At 30.2% G+C, this 24625-nt stretch overlaps 8 protein-coding genes and 2 non-coding genes across 11 annotated transcripts; 6 read left to right on the top strand and 4 right to left on the bottom strand.

Moving 5' to 3' along the window:
- Positions 1-268: 268 nt before the first annotated feature.
- Positions 269-5221, bottom strand: LOC103571600 (lipase 3-like). Its single transcript, XM_008549812.2, has 9 exons — positions 5151-5221; positions 3485-3542; positions 3194-3392; positions 2280-2391; positions 1931-2180; positions 902-986; positions 678-820; positions 434-553; positions 269-274 (listed from the first exon to the last, which is right to left on the bottom strand). The coding sequence occupies exons 1-9, from the start codon at positions 5219-5221 to the stop codon at positions 269-271; spliced, it is 1044 nt and encodes a 347-aa protein (XP_008548034.2).
- Positions 5222-5225: 4 nt separating this feature from the next.
- Positions 5226-6559, top strand: LOC106693164 (60S ribosomal protein L39). Its single transcript, XM_014439601.1, has 3 exons — positions 5226-5295; positions 5406-5509; positions 6382-6559. The coding sequence occupies exons 1-3, from the start codon at positions 5293-5295 to the stop codon at positions 6428-6430; spliced, it is 156 nt and encodes a 51-aa protein (XP_014295087.1). The 5' UTR covers positions 5226-5292; the 3' UTR covers positions 6431-6559.
- Positions 6560-6647: 88 nt separating this feature from the next.
- LOC103570529 (39S ribosomal protein L22, mitochondrial) lies at positions 6648-7989 on the bottom strand. Its single transcript, XM_008548306.3, has 4 exons — positions 7890-7989; positions 7581-7806; positions 6996-7209; positions 6648-6915 (listed from the first exon to the last, which is right to left on the bottom strand). The coding sequence occupies exons 2-4, from the start codon at positions 7785-7787 to the stop codon at positions 6695-6697; spliced, it is 642 nt and encodes a 213-aa protein (XP_008546528.1). The 5' UTR covers positions 7788-7806; positions 7890-7989; the 3' UTR covers positions 6648-6694.
- Positions 7990-8266: 277 nt separating this feature from the next.
- Trnae-uuc (transfer RNA glutamic acid (anticodon UUC)) lies at positions 8267-8338 on the top strand. The gene has a single exon. It is a non-coding gene; the product is annotated as a tRNA-Glu (tRNA).
- A 1161-nt stretch (positions 8339-9499) lies between these two features.
- LOC106693150 (uncharacterized) lies at positions 9500-10435 on the top strand. The gene is made up of 2 exons (XM_014439481.1): positions 9500-9578; positions 9705-10435. The coding sequence occupies exons 1-2, from the start codon at positions 9500-9502 to the stop codon at positions 10433-10435; spliced, it is 810 nt and encodes a 269-aa protein (XP_014294967.1).
- Positions 10436-10756: 321 nt separating this feature from the next.
- LOC103570515 (wolframin) lies at positions 10757-14448 on the bottom strand. Of its 2 annotated transcripts, none has more exons than XM_008548287.2 (3): positions 14106-14448; positions 13295-13399; positions 10757-13237 (listed from the first exon to the last, which is right to left on the bottom strand). In XM_008548287.2, the coding sequence occupies exons 1-3, from the start codon at positions 14161-14163 to the stop codon at positions 10992-10994; spliced, it is 2409 nt and encodes an 802-aa protein (XP_008546509.1). In that variant the 5' UTR covers positions 14164-14448; the 3' UTR covers positions 10757-10991. The 2 variants fall into 2 exon arrangements, with proteins under 2 accessions (XP_008546509.1, XP_008546512.1); XM_008548290.2 differs by having other exon boundaries at positions 10757-13231.
- Positions 14449-15036: 588 nt separating this feature from the next.
- Trnae-cuc (transfer RNA glutamic acid (anticodon CUC)) lies at positions 15037-15108 on the top strand. The gene has a single exon. It is a non-coding gene; the product is annotated as a tRNA-Glu (tRNA).
- Positions 15109-15824: 716 nt separating this feature from the next.
- Positions 15825-20238, bottom strand: LOC103570504 (vesicular integral-membrane protein VIP36). Its single transcript, XM_008548276.3, has 7 exons — positions 19969-20238; positions 19602-19717; positions 18246-18443; positions 18005-18167; positions 17338-17504; positions 17193-17256; positions 15825-16471 (listed from the first exon to the last, which is right to left on the bottom strand). The coding sequence occupies exons 1-7, from the start codon at positions 20087-20089 to the stop codon at positions 16320-16322; spliced, it is 981 nt and encodes a 326-aa protein (XP_008546498.1). The 5' UTR covers positions 20090-20238; the 3' UTR covers positions 15825-16319.
- A 1417-nt stretch (positions 20239-21655) lies between these two features.
- On the top strand, positions 21656-22264 carry LOC103570494 (transmembrane protein 60). The gene is made up of 2 exons (XM_014439593.2): positions 21656-21972; positions 22041-22264. Exons 1-2 carry the CDS (start codon positions 21757-21759, stop codon positions 22215-22217), a joined length of 393 nt encoding a protein of 130 aa, XP_014295079.1. The 5' UTR covers positions 21656-21756; the 3' UTR covers positions 22218-22264.
- Positions 22265-22349: 85 nt separating this feature from the next.
- LOC103570484 (conserved uncharacterized protein) lies at positions 22350-24341 on the top strand. The gene is made up of 3 exons (XM_008548254.3): positions 22350-23301; positions 23622-23847; positions 23916-24341. The coding sequence occupies exons 1-3, from the start codon at positions 23032-23034 to the stop codon at positions 24062-24064; spliced, it is 645 nt and encodes a 214-aa protein (XP_008546476.1). The 5' UTR covers positions 22350-23031; the 3' UTR covers positions 24065-24341.
- Positions 24342-24625: the final 284 nt, after the last annotated feature.

Genomic DNA, 24625 nt, shown 5'->3' with positions numbered 1-24625 from the left:
TTGAGTGTAAGAATTAAAATATTTGAAATCGACTTGCGGAGATGTGTAGAGAAGTCAATTTCACGTAAAATGAGTACCCACAACCTTATGTTCTGAAAAAAAGGTTTTTACTCAAAAACGCTGGATATTAAATTTCGAATGTACGATTTACTGGACCTAGATAATTAAAATCTGACTTCGGGGGGTTATAGGAAATGTAATTTCCTGTAAAATGAGTACCAACAACCCCATGATCAAAAAATAAATTTCCATGGACTCCATGACCATTTCACCCCTAAAGTAAATAGTATTTTTTTTTTTTAAATTAAGCAGGATTAAGAATCAATTTATTTACAGTAATTATATATACATATATATATTTTTTATATAATAATTATTTTACATTATTTGTTAGATAATAATAATTTTTATAAGAATATAAATCTTCAATTACTCTGTCATAAATTAATGATTTAGTATTTTTCGAAATAATAAAACCGAGATGTCCAAAATCGTCGCTCGGTACTTCTTTGGCAATTGCAGTTGGGATTTTTGTCAACAACAAATTGACATCCTGATAAAAAAAAAAAAAAAAATGAAAATAAGTATAGCGTGTGGGTACTCATTTAAAAGCTTATTAAATTTCCAACATATATTACATATATAATTGACTCTTTGGTAAAAAAAAAATTAATTACCTCTTTAGTGACTAATCGATCATCACGAGCATAATAAATAATAACTGGCGTCGTTATTCTGCTCAATAAATATTCCGGTGGTTTAATATCATTGTATTTTATCAAATTAATCATCTTTCCATAATCATACTGTTGAAATCTGCCTATAAATAAAAAATGATTAATATCCAGTTAATTACTAAAATAAAGAGTGTTATTAATAAATTAATTAAATTAATACAGACGACTGGCAAATACTTGTCCGTAGTGTAAAATTGTTTTTAATGAAGTTCCTTGTGGATAATGATCTTTTATACGTAATATTGATGACTAGAAATAATTATTAATTGGTCATTAATAAATAACAAATATATATGTATATATAAATAAATATATATGAATATTGAACTACACAACAGTATAGGAAATTTCATGCCCTTTAAAATGAGTACCCACATGTCATATTTATTTTTAACAATTTCAATGATTCATATATATGTCAATAAATATGAGATATATATTTTAAAAATATATAAAAATAAGTTTAGCTTGTGGGTACTCATTTTAAAGCATTTTGAATTCCCTATTCAAAAATATATATAAATATATATTTATATTTATATATATATATATAATATATCAACAAAATGAATACTTACAAGTTCTAAATTTCCAAGATTCCGAAATCCTAGAGTATAGTCAATTAATTTAAAACAAAATGATTTAATATTTAATTTCCAACATAAATTAAATAATATATTTAATAAATTTGATCGTTTTGTAGTGACTCGTGGCAATAATGGATATAAATTATACTCATTAAATAAATTCTGTAATTAAAACAAAAAAAAAATTTTATTTTCATCTTTACAAGGAGTTCTTACTCTTATAATTGAAATTGCGGCTAAACTGTCAGAGATACGATTAAAACTGACTGAAATAAATTTATAGAGGATTAAATTTTCTACAAAAAATGTCTCAATAACTTTTTCTCTAAGCTCCATAGTTTAGATACTAGGGCCAAAAAAAAGTCAAAATTCATTTTTGTCCCCAGACTCACTCCATTTATTATTTTTTTACCCTTCAAATCGTAATTGCAACCAAACTATCAAAAATATCAAAAAAGTTATAATAACCAAAGTTGTAGAAAAATAAATTTCCTATAAAAAAGTCTTATTGGATTTTTTTTTAACTCCAATAGTTTAGGCGCTAGAAGCTTTTAACTCCAAACTCATGAAATTTTTAAAATTCTTATAAAAAAATATATGACTTACTGTCACTTCATTGGCATGTTGGAATACAAAATTCGGAAAAAAACCAGGTATGTCATGAGTAACTGTCGCAGCAGGTGCCCATGTTATTGCAATATTTACTTTATTATTAAATTCAGGTCTCGTTGATAATAAAACGAGAATTTCAGTTCCACCCATCGAGTGTCCGATTAATGATAATTTTTTTTGGTTTGTTAATGATAATATATAATTTATCGTTGCTGGTACATCGTACATCCCATTTTCATGCCAGCTGTTAATTAATTAAAAAAAAAAAAAAAAAAATTCCATCAGAAAAAATTCAAATCTCAAATAAAATTTAAAAAAAAAAAAATAAATAAAAAAATAGTACCTAAAGTTCCAGTATGTGGAATTGCTTGTAATGTTCATGTGTAATGTTGAATAGTAATTACCACGTACATTTATTGCCCAGACGTCATAATCTTGGTCGACTAATAAATATGCTGAGGATCAAAAGTAGGAAAATTCAGACTTCTAAGTTTTAAAATTAAAATTTATGAATTAAAAGTTTAAAATTTTGAAAAAATTATGTGTGGAAGTTGTAGTGCATTAAATTCCACGTAAAATGACCTATAACTTTTGTTACTTTTGTGATTCGAATGGGTGTAAAAAAAATAATAAAGAAAAAAAAATATTTACATTGGAAAGAAAATTTTTTTTTCTGAGTTTAAAATTTAAATTTATGAATTAAAAGTTTTCATTTTGGAAAAACTGAGGTACGGAGGTTGTAGTGCATTAAATTCTAAGTAATTTACATCAGTGATCCTTTAAGTTTTACCATACACACAAAATTATGAAAGAAAAATAGCCCGCGAAAATGTCGCAACTTATTTTTTAAACTTAAAATTAAAATTGCAGCTAAACTATCACAGATACACCAAAAATGATAAGAAATAAAATTATTCAGCATTAAATTTCCTACAAAAAACTATTGATTAGTTTTTTTCATAAATTCAATACTTTAGACACTACAGCAATTTAAACTTATTTTCCCTCCAATTTTTAAATTTCCCTTTTTTTAACATTTAAAATTCACATACAAAATTTTTTTTTTTTCAAAATCAAAGTCATGCATATTCTCTATTGAATCAGCCGTAAAATTCACCATAAACTTTTTTCATCACAAAAACCTCTCAAAAAAAAAAAAAAAAAAAAAAAAAAAAAAAAAAAAAAAAAAAAAATAAAAAGTTCCAAAATTATTAAAAAATTTTGTTTTTCAAAAAATAATAAAAAAAAAAAAATTACCAATATCTTGAGCAGGCCCACGTAAGACCCAGACGTCAGATGCACCCATAAGCCCATGGAGTAATAAAATAACTGGTTTTCCAAATCTAACTGGATTTAAAGGCCCGCCAGAGATTCTGTGCACTATCAATTCGTACCCGTCCTCTGTTTTCACTTCATGTTCCTCACCTACATATCCACTTTCTTCTACGAGATCAATCTTAATTTAAAAAAAAAAAAAAAAAAACCAATAACAATTTCAATAAATAATTTTTTGATCAAAAATTCAAAAAACATATTAATGTTACTTACAAAAGTTTTCAATTTATTTACAACTTTACTATCACTTACACTTACACTTACACTTACACTTAACACACTTATGATAATTATAATTAGCAAGTAATTAATTTTCATTATTATTATTTTTTTTTTTGACAAAAATGAAAAATTGATTCCAGACGTGCTCAGAGTGAATTTTTAAAATCATCTAATACTTTTACTTTTCAAAATGTATTTATATATACTATCCAGTCACTTAACACTTTTTCTCGCACTTAAAAAAAAAATTAATAATAATAATAATAATAATAATAATAATAATAATAATAATAATAATAATAATAATGATAATAAATACATAGGAAGTAAAATAGACTTTAAATTTAAATAACTCAGGAACTAAGAGGCTGAGGTAAAAAAGTAAAGAGACCATTTTTGTAGGAAATTTGAAGAGCTACAACTTTTATTCTAAGCACTTTTTCAATATCTGTGATAGTTTTGGCGGAATTTCGATTTTTAGGCAAAAGGAATTTTTTGAATTTTTGGTTTCAAAGGAATTGGACACAGGGAAGTTTAAACTTAAATTGCGGGGAAAGTATCAAAGATACGGCTTAAATGTACTGAAATAAAGTTGTAGAGAATTAAATTTCCTATAAAAAAGATTTAGATCATTTTTTTTTTAAGTCATAATATACGGAGTTATTTTGCATTTAAGTTTAATAATGGCACAGTAGTAAATTTAAGAAATATATATATATATACATATATTTCATAACATCAAAAATCAAAATATATGAGCCTTCTTGAATATGTAAACAAATATATAGCTAATTTTAAAAAGTAGGAAGTCTTCATATTTATTAAAATAATTTTTTTCTTTTACGTCTAAGGTCGGGCGTCATCACTTTGGAATTTGAATATTAAAATATTCAAATCATAATATAGACATATTTATTAGTATAAGTGTTCATAATTTAATGATAAGTAACATTGGTTATTTATTAAAATTATTATTGACATCAATTATCATAAATTAGTGTCAAAATTATTATTATTGATAGTTTTTTTATTTTATTGATTATGAATAAACTTTTTAATTTTTGGCCATGAAGTTCATATATATACATATACATATATATATTTTCTGTAGAGTAATTTCCAATAACAAATAAGTGACGGCCACTTTTCATAAAAATACATAGAGAGTGTCATCCTAATTTGTCCTGATATTGGTCTCAACTCAAGAAATAAATTATTCTCAGGACTTTTTATGGCTTTTTCTACTGCAGGGCATCATAATGAACAAAAAACGTTTATGGTATGATGGGTTATTCCCAATAGGAGCAAAGTTACGGGCTACTCTTCATGGAAAATCATCTCCACCCATCTCCACCAACACTCATATGGGTCTCAACTCGAAAAATAAATTATTTCCAGGACTTTTTATGGTATTTCCCACTAGAGGACATCATATTGAAGAAAAAATGTTATTGTTATACTGAGTTATTCCCAACAGATAGAAAGTTACGGGCCACTTTCAATAAAAAAAATCTAGACGTCATCGCTCCCTTGCCCGCCATGTCGTCATAAGTCAAAAAAAATTTTTTTTTGATTCTTTATAGTTTTTCCATCTTACGTCTTAACAAAATTAATTTCCAAAGAATGTACCCCTTTGAATTTTAAAAACAATTCAAACTTTCCCGCCCGCGCAGTAATCACTGCGCAGTTCATTTCCTGCGCGCGTTTTAAAATCTCCTCGGGCGCCATTTTTGTGTTTGTCTGTCTCTCTCTCTTCTCTTTCTCTTTCTATTTCTTTTCGTGACGACCCACGAGACAAAATGGTAAGTCTGATTTTTATTTAAATAAATAATCCAATGATTACTCTGACATCTTATAACAAATAATAAAAATAATTTTTTATTATTAATAAGTAATTATCAATTTTTTATAGTCGGCACACAAGACATTTATTATCAAGCGTAAACTCGCTAAAAAATTGAAACAAAATCGTCCAATTCCCCAATGGGTGAGAATGCGAACTGGTAACACTATCAGGTAATTTTACTATTTATATATTTATAATTACTCACATATATATTTCTATATATTTTTTACTCATTTATTTATTAATTGCAATTTAATTTTTTTCTTTCAAAGAAAAATTTTATTTTGGTTTTGTTAAAAAATTTTATTAGAGGTTAGATTTTATTCCATTTGAAAAATATATACAAATATATGTCCACATATATTTCAAGATAATTATTCATGGATTTTATATATATAAAATTATTTAATTTTACTTGAAAAAATTTATCTTGTAATTTTTCGAGCTTTTGAATATTTTTTGTGATATATTTGTATATATATAAATATATGACTAATTGCAGTTCAGTATTCTTGAATAGTAGCTGATGCCGAGTAGAATGAGTACCCACATGCCTATGTTTCGATTTAAAAAAATTTCAAGTGATTAATTAATAATTAAATTCATTAATTAATTCTTTAAAAAATTTTTTTTTGATTATAGGGTTCTGGGTACTCATTTTACTGGAAATTAGATGAACTTTAAGAATGAATTCATAGATTTGCCGAAAAAAAATGTTGCGACAAAAAAAATGATTCTAATAATCAGTTGCCAATTTCAATTAATTAGTAAAAATTTTTTTTTATCAAAATAGTAACTTAATTATCATAGTTCATCAAATTTTCAGTGGAATGAGTACCCACATGCCTATGTTTTGATCCACATATATGTAATTAATTAATTGACTAATTTTAATGAGTTAAAAATTTTTAATTCTGAACTAAGGCATGTGGGTACTCGTTTTACTCGGCATCGAACGCAGAACCAAAATATCATACCCAATTTCCAAAAAATATAATTCTCTTACCAACCCAACTAATTATTATCTCTACTTTTTTTTTAGATACAACGCCAAGAGACGTCATTGGAGAAGAACAAAGTTGAAGTTGTAAGCAGTGATACTCCATTCCATCATATGGATTTCTATTAATTAATTTTTTAATTAAATTAATATTTGTTCAACTTATACAACTTTTTCCATGTCATCATTGGAATAAATTAAAATAATTTAAACAACTAAAGTACTCGTTATTAACAACTATAGATCTCCAATTCATAATTCCTTTCACACTTTATTTAGAATAAAAAAAAATTAGATAAACAAGTAAATAGTCTAATTAATTAATTATTTTTTAATGAATAAAATATAAAAATTTTTACAGTGTATTAATAATTTTACGTTTGCGCATTTTTACAAGCCAATCATCAAGTAAACCTTCTTGAGTTGGTGGCTCAGGTAAATAATAATTCTTCGGAGGTTTGCCTTCTTCTAATTTAACAAAATAATGAACATGTCGATAGTCAATACGTCCTACACGTGCACGAGAATGTCGACGGATACCTTTGACTGTAACTCCTTTGCCAACAAATGATTCAGCTAAAAAAAAAGTGATTTTATTTTTTTTTTTTTTATGAATTTCAGTTTTTCAATTTAATTTTGATTTTTTAAATACTTACAGACCCATAAGTTACTTTTAAATTCAACATTGTGTTGTTCGACAGCAATTTGTTGAGCTTCTAATAATGTTTCTTTAGCAGCAACTGCACCTTTTTTACAAAGGAAACTTAATTGACGAATTGCTTCATCTATAGACAGACCACGGACCAGTACGGCGATGTACCACATCGTTTTTGGGCTGTACTTAATATTTGTTTTCATGTGACATACAAACTAAAAAAAAAAATTTTATTAATAACTTTTATAAAAAAAAAAAATTCAAATTGAAGAAATTTCAATTCTCGTTTCTATGGAAAATTTTTTAGAAAATTTTCGAAAGCCGTGTGATAAAGAGGAGGAAATTTTGAGTTGATTGAGTACCCACATGACTAGGTTTGGATAAAAAAATTTTATAAATAATTAAAGGTCATCATTAATTAATAAATATATGACTCAAAAATATCATAATTTAAATATAGGCTTGTGGGTACTCATTTTACTCGTCACTTAACGCTCTTTAAGATTACCCAATGAATTTTTCAAAAAAAAATTCCTGTTTTCAAAAAAATTAAATTTTCATATTTATAGTTTTCGAACAAACTTACTGCTGGTCTCCGAGGCTCGTCAGGTTTCTGAGGAGGCAAAATAACTTTATTATACTCTAACCATTTCCTTGGCCCATCTTTTTCTTCTTCTTGTTCCTTACATCTCGCCGTAGTATGAAACCCAGCGGGCAATAATTTAGTCCTCAATTGAGTCAATCCAAAATCATTTCTCATCAAACCCATAAAACTATTTCTCAGACTCTGCATCTTTATTCTATTATTTCAACTACAAAAAAAAACAATACTATCTTATTATTCCAACAAAGATAACTTATATAAACCATTGATTATTAATTGTCAAACATTTACCTCTTTAATTATAAAATTAAACTAATTAATCATTTATTTATATTATTTTTTTAAATTATTTATTTATAAATAAAATTCAAATCATTTATTTGGGGTTAGAACTCCCCAATAATAATAATAATAATGACTCTAGTCGACTACAGAGAGGTCTGGCGGTAAAATTTCAAATTTTAATTTTACGCGGGAAAATTCAAATTTTTTAATTTAAAAAACAAGATTTCACTGAATTAATTCAGTTGCTCATCTAAATAATTGATAATTCATTAAGTAGATGATAGAAAAACAAAATTTCCATAGAAATTTTCTTTTTTTTGCTCATTTGGAGTATTTGATATTTTTGGATATTCATATATCACCAAATGGCTAAAAATCATCAATCCGGTATGGTCAAATGGCTATGATTCCTGGCTTTCACCCAGGCGATCCGGGTTCGATTCCCGGTACCGGAAATTTATTTTTTCATATTTTACATTCAAATATATACATATATTATTTTAAAACTACATATTAAATTTAGTTTTTACATTTTAACAGAAGTATTATTCATCAGATATTTTCTGCTGAGTTTTTCTCGGAAACAAAATTTCTGAATACAAACTATAGACTGCACATGGTTGACAAAAAAATACACGATCAGTAGTTTCGCAATGACCTCACTCATCAATTGTTCTATAGAAGTATCTGTAAAAGAACAAAAAATATTACTCTTCATGTCAAAACTTCAAGTAAATATTTAAAAGACACAAACAAACTTTACCTCATTAAGTAATGAATAATGCCTTCTTCATATTCTATGTACTGCTATCCTCTGATCATTACGTTCGATGCCCAGGTGTGATCTTCCAAGTCAAACTTACTGTCATAAGTAATTATGCACAGAGAAGCTTAAGAACATCATTATCGGATATAGTTTACCAATGATTAAGACTTACCAAAGCGCCAGGAAAAGTCCAGGTTTTCATCTCCAACATATATGAGTATATATGTGAATATATACAATAAGGAATTTCAAGCCCTTTAAAATGACTACCTACAAGTCATATTTATTTTCATTTATTTTTATCATATATACTCTAATGTATATGAAATTTATAAATATAGTGATTTTTCTTTTCTCAAAGTATTTCTGAGTAAAATGAGTACCAACAACCCTATATTTCAATAAAAAAATTATTTGGTTAATTAATGAGCTCTAATTGTTAATAAAAAAAAAAACTTCAAAAATGTCACCCAACATATTCGAATTTTTTTTCACTAAAAATTTTTCGTAAAACAAAAATAAATTACCATCACTATAAATCTCAACTATTAGAAAATCATCAAAGATATTTTAAATATCGATAGTATTTGTTGCGTATAAAACCCAATGTGTCCCTTGTAATGACGTCCATAACCCATTGTCTGTGTTTCTTTAAGTCATGGCGTCGCACTTACCTACCGTAAATATTTTGTCTAGACCCATAGATAAGACCCGTCATTGGTCCCCCCCCCGCCATTTTCTAATCCAAGCCAGACCAAGTAAGTCTTCAGTGACAAAGTTCTTTTCAGTTTCTCTGCGTCTTCCATGTGAACGACAACACAAAATTTAAAAATTTTAACCCTTAAGAAAAATGTGTTCTCAAGTGTCAGAGTTAAGAAAACTACGCCGTGAGTACTGGGCTATGGTATTTAACCCAATTAAGGATGCAAGTAAACGAATTTCTTGTTCTTTATACGGTGACCCAACAATTTTGCAACTGTCAATTTATTTTGACGACAGACAATTTATTAAAAAGTTAATTAAAAAAAAAAGTGACTTAAATATCGTGACCAAAGTCTGGGGTACTGCTCTTCACGTCGCAACTTTACGTCGCAACAGTTACGCAGTTGAAAAATTACTAAAAGCAGGTGCAGAAGTTAATGAATTTTGTACTGCAGCGAATTGTACGGCTCTTTATAATGCGATAAGTGGATCAAGATTTTACAAACCTGAGATCGTTGAGCTGCTGATTAATTTTGGGGTTAACATTAACCACCCAATAAAAGTGTCAAACGATGGCCGGCAACTGACGGCAATGCAGGTGGCTATCCATGACAAAAACAGTGAAGTTGTCAAGTCACTGCTTTCTTTTGGCGCGTCGATTAATCGCGTTAATCAAAATAGCCAAATAACTCCACTAGAGTTGGCAATACAAGTGGGCGCCATTAAGACCGTGAAAGTGATTAAAGAACACATTGTTAAATTTTATGAAGCTGATTTGTATGTATGTGACAGTAATATTGCGGCAGTGAGGGAAGATGGACAATTTGATGAGCTAAGAAGTCAGTGCTATTACGAAGTCGAGTGTATGAGACGAATGGGAATTAGTGAGGATGTTAATAGCACTTATTATGACATTCTGTTCAACTCTGTAGATGAAACTGAAAGTGATTTATTGAAGTTGAACATTTCTAATGTGCCCTCTGTGATCGAGAGTTTCAGAATGTTTAGGGAATATTGCGATATATTGACTTGTAAATTTAATAAGCTGACAAATAGAACCAGGAGGTTCAAATACGATCACTAAATAGTGTAATACTTAGAATTTAAAATTTTAGCGATTAATGGTTAGGGATATTTTTATATATTTATTGTAATTTAAATAAAAACTTATAAAAAATTGAAATTTTGTTTTCTGAGTTTATTTATGGCGTTTGTATGGGAGATATGGTAAAAATGATAATGAGTTACTTTTTAGGAAATTTAATTCTCTATAAAAAAGGTCTTTATGACTTTTCATGTAAACTCAATAGTTTGGTCAGAATTTTAATTTTAAGTTGGTAATTTTTTTTTCTCTGAAGATAGTGTTAAGTCTTTTTTTTTCTTTTAAATAAAAATAATTGTTTATTAATATTACAAAAAGCACATCAAATACTAGATCAATTAGTACAGTTATTAATTACAATTATTTATACAATTACAATTACAATATTTTTTAATTCTACAGAAAAAAAAATTTTTTTTTCATATGGCAATTTTTTTAATTAAAATCTTAAGTTAATTACAGAAAAGTAATTAAAATTTACAGTTAAAAACAAAAAATTTTACCCGCCATTTTCTCCTTCGCGGCCATTTTTTTTTTACTATTTAAAAATAACCAAAGGATTTAGTACAAAATTAAGTACAGTCTTAACTCCCGTGATAAAAATTCCCAGTAGATCACCAACTCCTATTCTAACGCCCTCTCTTCTACAAGATTTCAAATCACTCACATGGCAAAGTAGACATTGAATTTCATCTAACCAAACATGTGGTCTCATTCCCCCTAACAAACTTTCCCTCTCCCCCCTATTAACCAACCTGCCCCTAAACTTAACCTTGTCCCCAGGATAAATATTCAAACTAAAGTTTTTAAACTCATGGCCCGCAAGCAACACGATTTCGGCATTGCTTCCCCAGAGTCCATTTTTCATCTTGACGTAGACCTCAAACTCGAAGCGATTCCATTTGTCGACATTGCAGGAATCCCTGGCCCTGAGTTTGCTGAGTGCTTCACAAGTTTTGCGCCTCGCACCCTCTAGAGTTTCGCAGCCTCCGGTTCTGTCACCAAACAGGCACATGATCTTCCGGCCCAAGTCGTCGGGGACCAGGAAAATCAAGTCCCTGAGATTATTGTGGACTCTTTTGAGCTTTATGTCTGTGACGTAGCCCTCCCAGTGCACGGGCAAGTTGGTCAACTCGTCGCAAGCGACCTGGACCTGGGCCTTAGGAAGTTCTTCCCAAACTGGCTGGTGGCAGTAATTTTGATACATTTCCCAAGTCAATCCTTCTTCCGGATACTCGTCAACTTGGTCACCTGAAAAGGTTGCGAGTCCTTGCCAAATCAGAAAAGTCGCGGCTAGACAGCTTGCAATCACCTGGACCTTGTTCAGCCAATTGAATCTTCTAAGATACCAGGAAACGAAGAATGGAGCGCCACCTAGAAGAGCCGTTACGACGCGCATTCGCAAATCGTTATCCGCGAGGTATTTGGTGAGGGCTATGACTGGCAAGAGAACGGAAGCAATTCCTACAATTGGCAGAAAGAAGACCATTCCCACGAGGGCCAATGCTGCGCGAATCAGCCCATACCAAGTCGCGCCTTGGCTACTCAGTATCGCGATTTGCCACCAGCTCAAGGTAACGCAGTGTGGAATCAGTAATTGGTAGGTCCCCTTCCAGCCATCGCGAGCCGCAAGTTTCAAAAATATAGCGGGAATTAGCAGATAGAAGACGGCGCGGAAATTAAGGCAGAATTCTATCGAATTCCCTACGACGTAGGAAGCGAACGTGGGGACACGGATGTCCAGAAACCGCCAAGTCTGGGCTACGACGATGTCCATTTCGTAGGGATACTTTGCCAGCACGTGGACCGCGAAACTGAAGAGAACCAAAAGATCTGGCCATCGAGCCTGACGGGTCGAGAAGTTTACAAGAGTTATCAAGGTCAGGGTGAACGCGATGACTGTAAATTCTGACTGAGGTGTCCATTGGTGGGCTATGACTGGGTAGATCATGAGATTAAGGAGAAGGGCCAGGAAGAAGTGACCGTAGGGCTTGAGGTTGTTACGGCAGAATTGGTACTCGGCTTCCTGGGGGTTGAGGCGCTCGTTGTAGCTGATGAAGAGATTAGACCAGGTTCTGAAAGTCGACAGTTGGGTGGTGGTGTGAAGCATCTGGAATGTTGCGATCACCATTATGATGAAGGAGAGGTAGTAAGTGGCCATGGGGATGAAAAGGACTAGGGACTCGGTTCCAAAGAGGCAGTAAGTCAGGACCAGGAGGAGGGTAAACGTTCTAGATGTCAGGGCTGATAGGGAACACTTCTGGGTCAAGTATGACAGCAGCCAGTGGTAGAAGCACTTGGTCGAGCTCCAGGGGTGAGTGAATACTCGCTGAAGAAGAGGAGAGTCGCAGATCTGAGAGGAATTGAGAGCCAGCTGACTGTTAAGGGCGAGGGAGGGCAAGAGACCCCGGGAATAACTTGAGGCCGCAGAGACTAGGACTGACTCGGTTATTTTCTCTAGCTCCGAGTCCGGGTACTCGAGGGAACGCGTCTCTAAGTGGGACTGAATTGTCGTTAGCTGTCGACGAAGCTGCTCGGAGGTTATGAAGTCTTCCCCGTTGGCGAGGGTCGTGAAGAGGACGCGGGCTGCATGCCTAGCTAGTTTCTCTTGCTGAGACATGTCCAGGCATCGCTTGGCGTCATGGTAATTGTGCTCAGTTATTCCATGACCACTGGTGAAACACTGGTGCAGAAGTTTCGTCGCCTCCAGGTTGCCCTGTTCTGAAGCTTTGGTCAGCCAGTAAACTGCCAGCTTCGCGTTCTCTTCCGTATCGACATCTAGGTCTAACAGATTATTTGTACCTCTTTACCAGAGTTTGATTTAAGATTCATACTACTTACCACAGTGCTCTTCCAGCAGCTTCTTTGCCAAGACTACTTGGGATTCAGCGCAGCCGTCTTCGGCCAACTGGGAACGTAGTCCTCGTAGTGACCCTCGTGGTCCGTCTTTAAAATTAAATCTCAGTAAGCAATAACTTGGAAATTCTATTTTCTATAAGCTCAGCTCAATAGTTTCTCGACATCGTTTAAAATTTACCAGCTATTTTTAAGTGAACCGAAAAATTTCGAAATTCGCGCCATTTAAACTTTCTAATCTTTAAATGATATTTCTGGCTCATCTATCAAAGATACGGGAAAAGTTAATGAATACAATTTTGTAGCAAATTTAATTTGCTACAAAAAGTGTCTTATTGACTTTTATCGTAACTTTGATGTTTTCCTCATAATTTTCCTAGGAGATGATTTCGAATTTTTTTATTCAATTTTTTATATTTTCTTAGACTTTAGGCATGAATTCTGGCTGAGCTATCAAGGATACGACAAAATTTTACTGAAATAATTTTGTTCCAAACTAAATTTTCTACAAAAAAGGTATCTATGAGTTTTGTCATAAATTCGATAGTTTCCGAGAAAAAGGAACCCGAATAAATTCCCAATAAAATCTACGAATTTTCAATTTTAAAAAAGCGCGGGAAAATTTTCAGACCAATAAAAATCCGGGTTAAAAATCAAAAGGCCGAAATATATTTAAAAAAAACCATTGATTTTGTAATTTCAAAGAAATGAAGATATGAAATTTCAATTTTTTGAATTTCTGCCGCTAATTTTTTTTTTTTTTTTTTTTTTTTTGAATAGAATAAAAAATAATTACCATGTAAGAACCATTGCTTCCTAAATGGTTTCCCCGTCATTGGAACAACTCCAGCCATTTTATATTTTTTTAAAAATAAAATCTACTTTGTCTAATTAAGTCCACTAATTTATTAATTTCAAATAAATATTCATATTTACTCTAGTTATTATCATTCACATAAAAGTTGCACATATTTATACTAACAGTCTCAATTATCGTTATTCAAATTGATATTTATAATTGTAAATAGTTATATTTATTTATTTTTGGCTAAACAGGTAAACAATAATATTATTTGTTTACTTTGAAGGTTACTTTGTTTAGAAAATATATATACTATTTTTATATATCGAAAAACAAATATATCGAGCTATTGATAAATCGAAATTGAAAAGGTTAGAATATTTTTCGGTAATTTAAAACTAGAGACACCTGCATTTTTTATTTGAAAATATCAATCATTATTATAAAAAATCTCTTTTTTTTTTAATCAACTCAGCCATCAAATTTATAAATAAATTTATATATTTATATGAATAGAAAATTTTATAAGCTTTAAAATGAGTAGCCACAAGCTATACTTCTTTTCACATAAATAGTAATTCATATATATATAAATATATATATATATATTTTTTTTTATTAATTTAAAATAATTACAGCATGTGGGTACTCATTTAAAAGGGCATTTAATATTCTATCGATTTATGCTGATATATATATATATATATATATATATATATTGCCTCTATTTTTAAGCATGAAGTTTAAAATCATCTAAATAAACTCTTTTTTGCTTTAAAAAATGATATGAATAATAGTAAACTACTCATTTTGCTAAGTATACTAATTACTAGGACAAATATTAAATTTTTAGAAGAAATTCACTATCATTAAAGGCGATAGTAAGTGCCAGTATAAATATGATGAACAAGGTGAAATTGTCATCTCCGGTATGGTCTAATGGCTATGATTTCTGGCTCTCACCCAGGCGATCCGGGTTCGATTCCCGGTACCGGAAAATTTATTTCTTCTTTTTCAAATTTACATTTTTTTTATAAAAATATTCTACATTCTTTTTTTTTAAACAAAAAACAAAAAATATTTTACCATTGACATAATTGATTGAACAAAATATAAAATTATAAACAAACTGAAAATATGTACTAATATATAGAACTAATATCTAACAAACAATAATATATAACAAACATGTAGAATTTATTCTACGTAAAAATCCGAGTGAAATGAGTACCAACAAGCCTGTGTTTACATAAAAAAAAATTAACTAGTTAATTAATTAATTATAATTACTAATCAAAAAAATTTCTTCTCTAAAACTTTTAAATTGAAAACGAGTATTATAGACATACTCTCCGTCAAATTTCAAGTTAATCGAATACCCACAACCCCATATTCAAAATAAATAATTTTTAATTAATTAAGCCTATTAATGATTAATTAAAAAATTTTTTTTTCAGAATCTAGGCTTGTGGGTACTCATTTTACTCGGAATTACATGCACTATAACAATCTACAATACAAAATAATATTTGAAAATGTTACTCTAAAAAAATTGAATGGTTCATTACATAAGTTTTTTTTTTTCCTTAAAATGACAACAAATTAAAATATACCACAACTTTTCTTCAAATTTTCTCTCCTTTTAAAAAAAATATCAATAATTATAATCATAATTACAATATTTATTTATTCATTTATAATAACAATTATTTCACTTAGCATTTGGCAGCAGCATTTTATTTCAATTTCTCACAATAAATTTTTATTTGACACAATTTATTCGAAAAAAATTTCACATCAACGTAAAAATTCAATTAAATTAATCGATTGATTAATTATCATATTTTTTAAATTGTAAATTAAATAAGAAAAAAAAATTACACACAATTACCAGTACATTAATTATTAATTACAAGTCTCTTAATTAACATTTACACAATTAATGGCGACTATTTTCAACAATTTATTAATCAGTCAATTTAATTATTATTCAATAATTATGATTTTTTTTTTTTTTCGAACTCAAAAAATTTTTTATCTAACCCACGATTTTTTAATTAATTTCCATTTGGTTAATTAATTAGTTTATTAATTAATTATTGTATTTATATTTTATTTACATGAAAAATATAAAATTTTTTAATGAATGATTTTAATTAATTATTTATCTATTTAAATTATTAATCAATTAATTAATTAATTGATTGATTAATAAAATCTCTTACGACTGTTTTCTTGATGTTTTTGATAAAACATGATTCCAATAACGACGCAGGCTATTATTGCTATGGAGGCGACTAACATTAGTAAAAATATTTTAATTCCACTTAATGACGAGGGCTTTGGATCGTCAACGTGATCTGTAACAAAAATAATTAATCCATTCATTAATTAGTTAATTAATTTACTAGTACTTTCAAAAGTTTAACGTCAACTGAGTTTGAATTCAAATTTCTGGGGAAACTATTGAGTTTAGAAAAAAATTCATAGAAACCTTTTTTGTAGGAAATTTTATCAGCTACAAAAATGGTCCTTATCAATTTTTCGATATCTATGATAGTTTAGCCAGAATTTGAATTTTAAGTTTAACAAATTAAAAATTATTGCTATGAATCATAGAAATTTTTTTAAAATTACTTTAGATTAAAATTGAGAGTCAACTAATGGACTTAGGACAAAATTCATAAGGACTGATTTTGTAGGAAATTTTATCAGCTACAAAAATGGTCCTTATCACTTTTGCGATATCTCGAATATTTAAGCCAAAATTTTGATTTCAAATCAAAAACTTTTAAGTGAATAAAATTATCACTAAATTTTTATAATGAGTTTTATAAAATTGATTATATTCATTAAAATATGAGACTTAGATAATAAATGATAAGGACCATTTTTGAAGAGGATTAAATTTCCAGTAAAATTATCTCAGTGAATTTTTTCAAAATTCACCATATTTTAGCCGTAATTTAAATTCAGAGTATTCATTTCTTTTTCTCTAAACAAATCATTCAATTGATCACTTAATTAATTAATTAATTAATTAATTAATTAAAAAAAATTAAAATATTAATGAAAAATTACCTCGAGGTGATTCAAAGAATGTCGCGGACGGAATAATATTCGATCTATCCTCAGTATCTTTTGCCTGTAAAAAAAAAAAAAAAAAATTACTTTCATAAAATAAATTAATCAAAAAATTGTCTCATAAATTTAATTAATTACTTACAGTATCAGGTAAATCTAGCTCGTACAATTTAACAGATAAAATATCATGATTATCTGATAAATCACCAGTAGTTGCTGATATCCCAAAGTAATAACCCGTTGGTAATTTAATACCATTTACTTTTAAACATTCTTTCCATGCTGCTTTGTTAGCAATGTCCGTTGACACTAATTAAAATAAATTAAAACAATTAGATAATAAGACAATTTAAAAAAAAAATCTATTTTTTAAATTTCGCGCCCGTGGAATTTTTTATCTCGAGTCAAAATTAAAAAAAAATTTTTTTTGTACTTTGAGCTGCGATAAAAAATAGAGTAATCAAAAAATAAAAATTTTTGAGGTCGTGGAATTGTAGAGAATTTCATACAGAATTTTTTGAGCCCAAGAACGAGGTTCTAGCTTCATTAGTTCCAGAGATATAAAGATTGAGAGCAAACTCGCGAAAAACCGCGAATTAATTTGAGCTGCGGTAAGTTTGAGGGTAATCGGGGAAAGTTGGTCATGTGGGTACTCAAACTTCTCGGGAGGTGACGCTGAGTAATTAGAGACCAACTTTTTGACGATCGGATAATTTGGGCCTGAGTTACGACCCAAAGTTACTGGGGTCCGATTTCGGCGATTGGAGAACGGATTGAGTTATTAATTTTTTAAATGAATTTTTTGTTACCTGTGAGTGTGTCTCCTTCATATTTAATTGATATGTGAGTATCGTAGTCTAGATTGCGGAATTTGGCTTCACAACCGGCTAATTGAGTGTGGGTACCATCTCGGTCGTGGTCGTAGTGGAGAGAGCCGTTGTTGACCATCGCGGATATGTAGGGGTGTTGGTGCTGAGAAGATTTTTATTAGCTGGTTAGTTGGGGGTGGGGTGATGAGTAAATATTAGGGGTCAGTTGGCTGGGACTTACGTTGTGGGGCCCATTGTGGTTACTGTAGGTGTCGAGGATGACAGCGAGCCCGTGGAAGAAATCTTTGTTGCCGAATACGGGCCCCGATTCCATACGGTCTTTGGCGTACCAGATTACGAAACCGTCGCCGAATAAGTCCCGGCCTTTGCCGTGGACTTTGAAGTGGACTTCTAGGTTCCAGTTACGGACGTTGCAGGGCTAGAAATTTAATTTTAGTTTGTCACATAAAAATTCACCATAAAAATTTTTTTTTCAATATTTGAAAACTTTCTTTCTCAAACTAAATGGTAATAAAAATTACCCATACAACTCCTTAATAAAATTACCGTATAACCCTAAAAATACCCCATAAAATCAAAATTCACCATAAAAATTTTTTTTCAATATTTGAAAACTTTCTTCCTCAAACTAAATGGTAATAAAAATTACCCATACAACTCCTTAATAAAATTACCGTATAACCCTAAAAATACCCCATAAAATCAAAATTCACCATAAAAATTTTTTTTCAATATTTGAAAACTTTCTTCCTCAAACTAAATGGTAATAAAAATTACCCATACAACTCCTTAATAAAATTACCGCATAACCCTAAAAATACCCCATAAAATCAAAATTTACCATAAAAAATTTTATTCCAATAATTAAAAACTTCCTTCCTCAAACTAAGTGGTATACAAATTTACCCATACAACTCCTTCATAAAACTACCCCATAACCATAAAAATACCCCATGAAAATTGAAATTCAACATAAAAATCTTCTTTCCATTAATTGAAAAACTTCTACAAATTAATTTTTATAAAAATTTTCCCATACGATCCCTTCATAAAAATTATGAAAAAATCCCCATAAAATCAAAATTTCCCATAAAAACTCTTATTCCAATAATTATAAAATTTCTTCCTCTATAATTTATCGAAAGTAACCTATTTAACCCCTCATCCGAACTAACCCATAACTTAAAAATACCCCATAAAAATTAAAATTTACCATAAAAATTTATTTTTTCCAACAATTAAAAAATTTCTTCAACCTAAATGTTATAAAAATTTACCTATACAATCCCTCTATGAAAATTCTTAAATTTTCCCCATAAATTCAAAATTCCCCATAAAAAATTTTATTCCAATAATTACAAACTTTCTGCTTAAAACTATATGCGATAATAATTTACTCATTCAACCCCTCATACAAACGACCCCATAACCTAACAAAACCCCATAAAAATTCAAATTCCCCATAAACCAAAACTTCCTCCCACTCATTCCAAAGCTTTAAAAATCAGCAACCAACCTTCCCTCTTAAAATTTGTTTTTCCTAAAATACCCCATAAAAAAAACCATGAATAATTACCGCAGAATTCCATAGTGCCCCCTGCTGACTCTGCAAATCCGGCGTCAGTCTAATATAATTTTTAGTGACAATCGTACTTCCCAAAAAATCCCAGTACGGTATTGTCATTCCCATTCCTGTAATTTTTAAAAATATATCATCAATAACCCAATATATATTCGTTAAAAAAATATATAAATATACATATATATATATAAATGACATAAATCATTGATATAAAAATGCCAACGTCATAACCTCCGACGGAACGACGCAATTAAATTTATCACTACAAAGTACAAATATATAAAAAAAATATATATACCCATAAAAAAATAACAAATATATGAACCCATAAAAAATAAAAATATGTAAATATATAAGTTACCTTGATATGGTTTAACTAATGAATGCTCGCGCTTCATAAAATCATGGGTATTCCATTCCGTAGATTCAACCCCAAGTATCACAATATTTATAAATATATAAAAGTATGATGAGAAATACATAGCTTATATTTTTATGTAATTAAATAAATAAATAAATTACTGGTTATTAATTAATATGTGATTGAGTAAAAATATTATCGTGAGTGTGTTTGTGGTTCACTGACATGCGGCGAAATTTTTTTTACTTCCATAGACTTGAAGTTCTGCGATGTTATTTATTTTTTTTTTTGACGAATCAGGTGACGACACGACGTGATTGGGTACTAAAATGACCATAGGTCATTTTAGCTCTGTTGGTATGTGTAGCAATGGATATTAACGGTTGTGGGTAGGCCGTAGACTCATTGGCGGATTTTCCAACTTCTGATTGGATCTGAGAGAATTTTGACATCGAAGTCATTCGAAAATTCGAAGTGACATCCAATTAAAAATCTATTGGAAGATTTTCGATTGAATATGGATCCCTGATTGAATGTCCTGATAGAATGTGGGAAAAAATTTCAAATTTGAATTTTTGATCGAATCCAATGACATCAGAATTGTTCTGTCAGGGGTCTAGAACTGTAATCATTTTTAAACCAGAATTTTCTATTATTTTAAATTAAAAGAGCCTCAGAAATGATGTCGGATGATAATCAAATGGAAATATAAGAAAAAAATATCCGATGGACGCACAGAGCAGATATATGCCCATACACACACCCATACACATACCATACACATGCCCATACATATGTCCATACACACACCCATACACATACCATACACATGCCCATACATATGTCCATACACACACCCATACATATGTCCATACACACACCCATACACATACCATACACATGCCCATACATATGTCCATACACACACCCATACATATGTCCATACACACACCCATACACATACCATACACATGCCCATACATATGTCCATACACACACCCATACATATACCATACACACACCCATACACATGTCCATACACATGCCCATACACATGTCCCGACACACACCCATACACATGTCTAGACACTTGTCCATACACATACCCATACACATATCCATACACACACCCATACACATACCATATACACACCTATACACATGTCCATACACATGTCCAGACACTTTCCCATACACACACCCATACACATGTCCAGACACTTGCCCATACACACACCCATATACATGTCCAGACACTTGCCCATACACACCCATACACATGTCCAGACACACACCCATACACACACCCATACACATACCATACACATGCCCATACATATGTCCATACACACACCCATACATATGTCCATACACACACCCATACACATACCATACACATGCCCATACACATGTCCAGGCACATGCCCATACACACACCCATACACGTGTCGATACACATGCCCATACACATACCAGACACATGCCAGACACATGTCCATCAAATATTTTTATACAAAATTTAAAAATTTCCCGCCATTAGTTCCCCCAACTCCCACTGCCGCTCTAAGCATTTTCTTGCCCCAGTCTTCGATACATCGAACCATCACCCTTGCAATCGACACTCCATATGTTCGATATATCGACCTTACCAACAATCGATTAATCGAACTCCGAAATTCGATTTTTTTAAAAATGGCGTAAATAAAAAAAAATAATAATAAACACAAACATAAAAAATAATAATTAAAAATAATAAAAAATGTGATTAATTTAAATAGTTATCAAATAATGGCAGTGCTGCATCGCGCATTATTCACATGGTTCGAATTATTAATTTTTTTAATTCTTCTAGTTCTGAGACTAGACCAACGCATATTATGGAACTGGTTTATTGTTTTTATACCCATGTGGGTTTATGACTGTATATTATTGATATATATTATATTTAATATGGTGTCCCATTGTAAAAATAATCATAATACCACCAATTGTTTAAGGCGGAAGGTAATTAATTATTTTTACTTAATTACTTATTCATTGAGGTCACTTATATTTTTTTTTACCTTTTCTAGGGCTGGCATATGATCGCAGTATTATTAAAATTAAGCGTACAAATATTAATATGTTTAAGATTAGAAGCTCCTTATTTAAATTTACCAGCAAAAGCTGTCCTAGCACCTTTTTGGTTACTTTTACCTGCATTGACGATTGATGTATTTGTTCATTTGATCCAACACTCGAGATACTGATGTTCTTTTAAAAATGTACTGTAATAAAAACTTACTTTCAATTTTGACCATTAATATTTTTATGTTTTTTGATCATATATTCTTGTTACTGAGACCGAGACGCGTTGAATGAGTACCCACATCGATATGTTTGGGTAAGTTGGTCACTAGATGGATATTTTGGTGACCAAGGATTTGGAAATGGAATTTTTTTGTTCAGGGATTTTTTTTTAGCAAAATAGGTATGAGATATGAAAAGCTGGTGTCATTACGAGTGAAATGAGTACCCGGAAGACTATATTTTGAAAATGAGATAATCGATGATTTTTTAAATGGCCCAATTGTCACCTGATGATTTTTTAATCCAAAAGTATTGATGTGGGTACTCAAACTACTCGGCAATGAGCGCTCTGATGAATGGTCATGGTGTTTTTTAATTTACAATTTGAAAAAAAAAAAATAAAAATAAAAATTTTGGAATTAATATTTTTTTGGGCCATTTTTTAATATCATCAGAACATAACGATGTGGGTACTCAAACTTGAGGAAATTTTGTGAGGAATTCAGTAGAGTGTGAGTTGATTTTGTCAGACTAACCTGATTAGCAAAATATTCATAAATGTGCTGGGTGATAATTATCTATTACATAATTTCATTTGTATTTTTTATTTTAAAACGTTGGGAATATGCCAATGACATGTTTTAAATAAATAAACACGGCCTAGAATACGTTATTCTTGTATAATGACATTTAGACAGTAAAAGAGAGGGATGAGAAAATTTTTTAGTCTACTCCGAGATCTTGGAGATAATTTATTTAATTTATTCATTTAAAATGATAAATTATTATTTTTCTTTAAAATATAATTTTTTAATTATATTTTTAATGAGTTCGTTGGTTATTAAGTTGAGCTATGGATCGACGAGTGTAGCGAGAGTTAATGCGGGCAAGCAGGCGACGTTGCTATGTCAGAGTAATGATGATAGTCATCGATTTATGTTTTGGAAAGTAATTGATAATAATAATAATATTGTTGGGCCAAATAGTTCTTATGATAATGATAAATATAACTATGAAGTCCTAACTGGTAAATTGTATATATGGGTAAGTATTTTTAAAATTTTCTTCATGGCCCAATATTGGCCCAGTGTCCCAAGTGGCCCATTGTGTACCTTAAAGTAAACTCATCACGTTTTAATTTTTCTCAGTAATAAACGACCGAGATTTAATGGGACACATGTGGCCCAGTGTCCCACATGACCCAGTGTCCCACTCTTGTGCCAAGTGGCCCATTAATTTTTTTTCTTAATTTTTTTTTCTATTCACCCTAAGAATTATTTTTCTAAATCACTTATTGGGCCAGCTGTCCCATTTTTGTCCCAATTTTCCCCGAGAGTCCCAAATGATATAAATTTTTTTTTTAGAGCGTGTCGACACGTGAGTCAGGTTTTTATCACTGTATATCTCGCAGTATTGAGAATCATTCAAAGTTCAATGTCCACACCGTCGAATTAATTGTCAACAAAAATGACTACTACTGGGAAAGTGATTTCGAGGTGACTTTACTACGTACACTCATGGTAATAATGCTCGTACTTGTTGGAATCGCACTTTATTTATTAGTAACTACCAAAAAAAAACGTCAACCTGGTAAGTTAATATAGAGTATGATTAATATAATTACTAATTAAGTTTAATAAACAAATTTTTATTATTAGATATCGAAGACTTGAGGTCATTTAAATCTACCAAAGACAAAGTACCAATAATTACATACTCAAGGCCCGATACGCCATCGTCTCCTCAAGGATGTGATAATGACTTCCCTAAAGTATATACACAATTAAATAAAGCTCAACTTGTTTAATTTTTAAGTTTATACTATTATTTGTAATATTATTTTAAAATAAAGGATATTAAAATAGATAATTCTGAGTCGGGATTTTTTTTTTCTTAAATTTGAGAGTCACAGCTGAATAAGTGAGGAAATTGCGCGTTGAATGAGTACCCACATCGATATATTTCGGTTACGTGATTCTTAATTAGTTAACCTGGGGTGAATTGGTCATTTTTCATTTTTGGGGAAGTTACAAATTTTTGGGGGTAAAATGAGTGAGAGGGGTAAGTTGAGAAGCGCGAGACGAGTAAAATGAGTACCCACACCAATATATTTTGGGTAAGATGGTCATAGATCATTAATCATTAATTAATTAATTAATAACCTAAAAACTTTTTTGTGGATTTTTTTACAGTCAAAATTTTCTTTGGGTAACATTAGTCGACTGTTTGTAAGTTTGATGAAAGTACACATCAATTAAATATCCACGTGTTAAAATTAATTAATTAATCAACTTGTTGATTAATTAATTAATGGATGGCGAAAATAAAATTTATCTAAATATATTGATGTGGGTACTCATTTTACTCG

Source organism: Microplitis demolitor, chromosome 4, assembly GCF_026212275.2.
Source record: "Microplitis demolitor isolate Queensland-Clemson2020A chromosome 4, iyMicDemo2.1a, whole genome shotgun sequence".
NCBI lineage: Eukaryota > Metazoa > Arthropoda > Insecta > Hymenoptera > Braconidae > Microplitis > Microplitis demolitor.
This window is presented reverse-complemented; position numbering and strand designations above follow the sequence as displayed.

Excerpts from the sequence above, each read along its gene's own strand:
- LOC103571600 (XM_008549812.2), bottom strand. The coding sequence starts at position 5,221 with ATGGCGCCCGAGGAGATTTTAAAACGCGCGCAGGAAATGAACTGCGCA. Across the intron at positions 821-901 it reads CGGACAAGTATTTGCCAGTC|GCAGATTTCAACAGTATGAT; the intron begins GTCTGTATTAAT and ends TTTTATTTATAG. Across the intron at positions 554-677 it reads ATCGATTAGTCACTAAAGAG|GATGTCAATTTGTTGTTGAC; the intron begins GTAATTAATTTT and ends TTTTTTTATCAG.
- LOC106693164 (XM_014439601.1), top strand. Across the intron at positions 5,510-6,381 it reads CGAACTGGTAACACTATCAG|ATACAACGCCAAGAGACGTC; the intron begins GTAATTTTACTA and ends CTTTTTTTTTAG.
- LOC103570529 (XM_008548306.3), bottom strand. The coding sequence starts at position 7,787 with ATGCAGAGTCTGAGAAATAGTTTTATGGGTTTGATGAGAAATGATTTT. Across the intron at positions 7,210-7,580 it reads ACGAGCCTCGGAGACCAGCA|TTTGTATGTCACATGAAAAC; the intron begins GTAAGTTTGTTC and ends TTTTTTTTTTAG. Across the intron at positions 6,916-6,995 it reads TAAAAGTAACTTATGGGTCT|CTGAATCATTTGTTGGCAAA; the intron begins GTAAGTATTTAA and ends CTTTTTTTTTAG.
- LOC106693150 (XM_014439481.1), top strand. The coding sequence starts at position 9,500 with ATGTGTTCTCAAGTGTCAGAGTTAAGAAAACTACGCCGTGAGTACTGG. Across the intron at positions 9,579-9,704 it reads TAACCCAATTAAGGATGCAA|TCTGGGGTACTGCTCTTCAC; the intron begins GTAAACGAATTT and ends TCGTGACCAAAG.
- LOC103570515 (XM_008548287.2), bottom strand. The coding sequence starts at position 14,163 with ATGGCTGGAGTTGTTCCAATGACGGGGAAACCATTTAGGAAGCAATGG. Across the intron at positions 13,400-14,105 it reads GAAGCAATGGTTCTTACATG|ACGGACCACGAGGGTCACTA; the intron begins GTAATTATTTTT and ends TTAATTTTAAAG. Across the intron at positions 13,238-13,294 it reads GCTGCTGGAAGAGCACTGTG|ACCTAGATGTCGATACGGAA; the intron begins GTAAGTAGTATG and ends ATAATCTGTTAG.
- LOC103570504 (XM_008548276.3), bottom strand. The coding sequence starts at position 20,089 with ATGTATTTCTCATCATACTTTTATATATTTATAAATATTGTGATACTT. Across the intron at positions 18,444-19,601 it reads GGGCACTATGGAATTCTGCG|CCCTGCAACGTCCGTAACTG; the intron begins GTAATTATTCAT and ends TTAAATTTCTAG. Across the intron at positions 17,257-17,337 it reads AGCTAGATTTACCTGATACT|GCAAAAGATACTGAGGATAG; the intron begins GTAAGTAATTAA and ends TTTTTTTTACAG.
- LOC103570494 (XM_014439593.2), top strand. The coding sequence starts at position 21,757 with ATGGCAGTGCTGCATCGCGCATTATTCACATGGTTCGAATTATTAATT. Across the intron at positions 21,973-22,040 it reads CCAATTGTTTAAGGCGGAAG|GGCTGGCATATGATCGCAGT; the intron begins GTAATTAATTAT and ends TACCTTTTCTAG.
- LOC103570484 (XM_008548254.3), top strand. The coding sequence starts at position 23,032 with ATGATAAATTATTATTTTTCTTTAAAATATAATTTTTTAATTATATTT. Across the intron at positions 23,302-23,621 it reads CTGGTAAATTGTATATATGG|AGCGTGTCGACACGTGAGTC; the intron begins GTAAGTATTTTT and ends TTTTTTTTTTAG. Across the intron at positions 23,848-23,915 it reads CAAAAAAAAACGTCAACCTG|ATATCGAAGACTTGAGGTCA; the intron begins GTAAGTTAATAT and ends TTTTATTATTAG.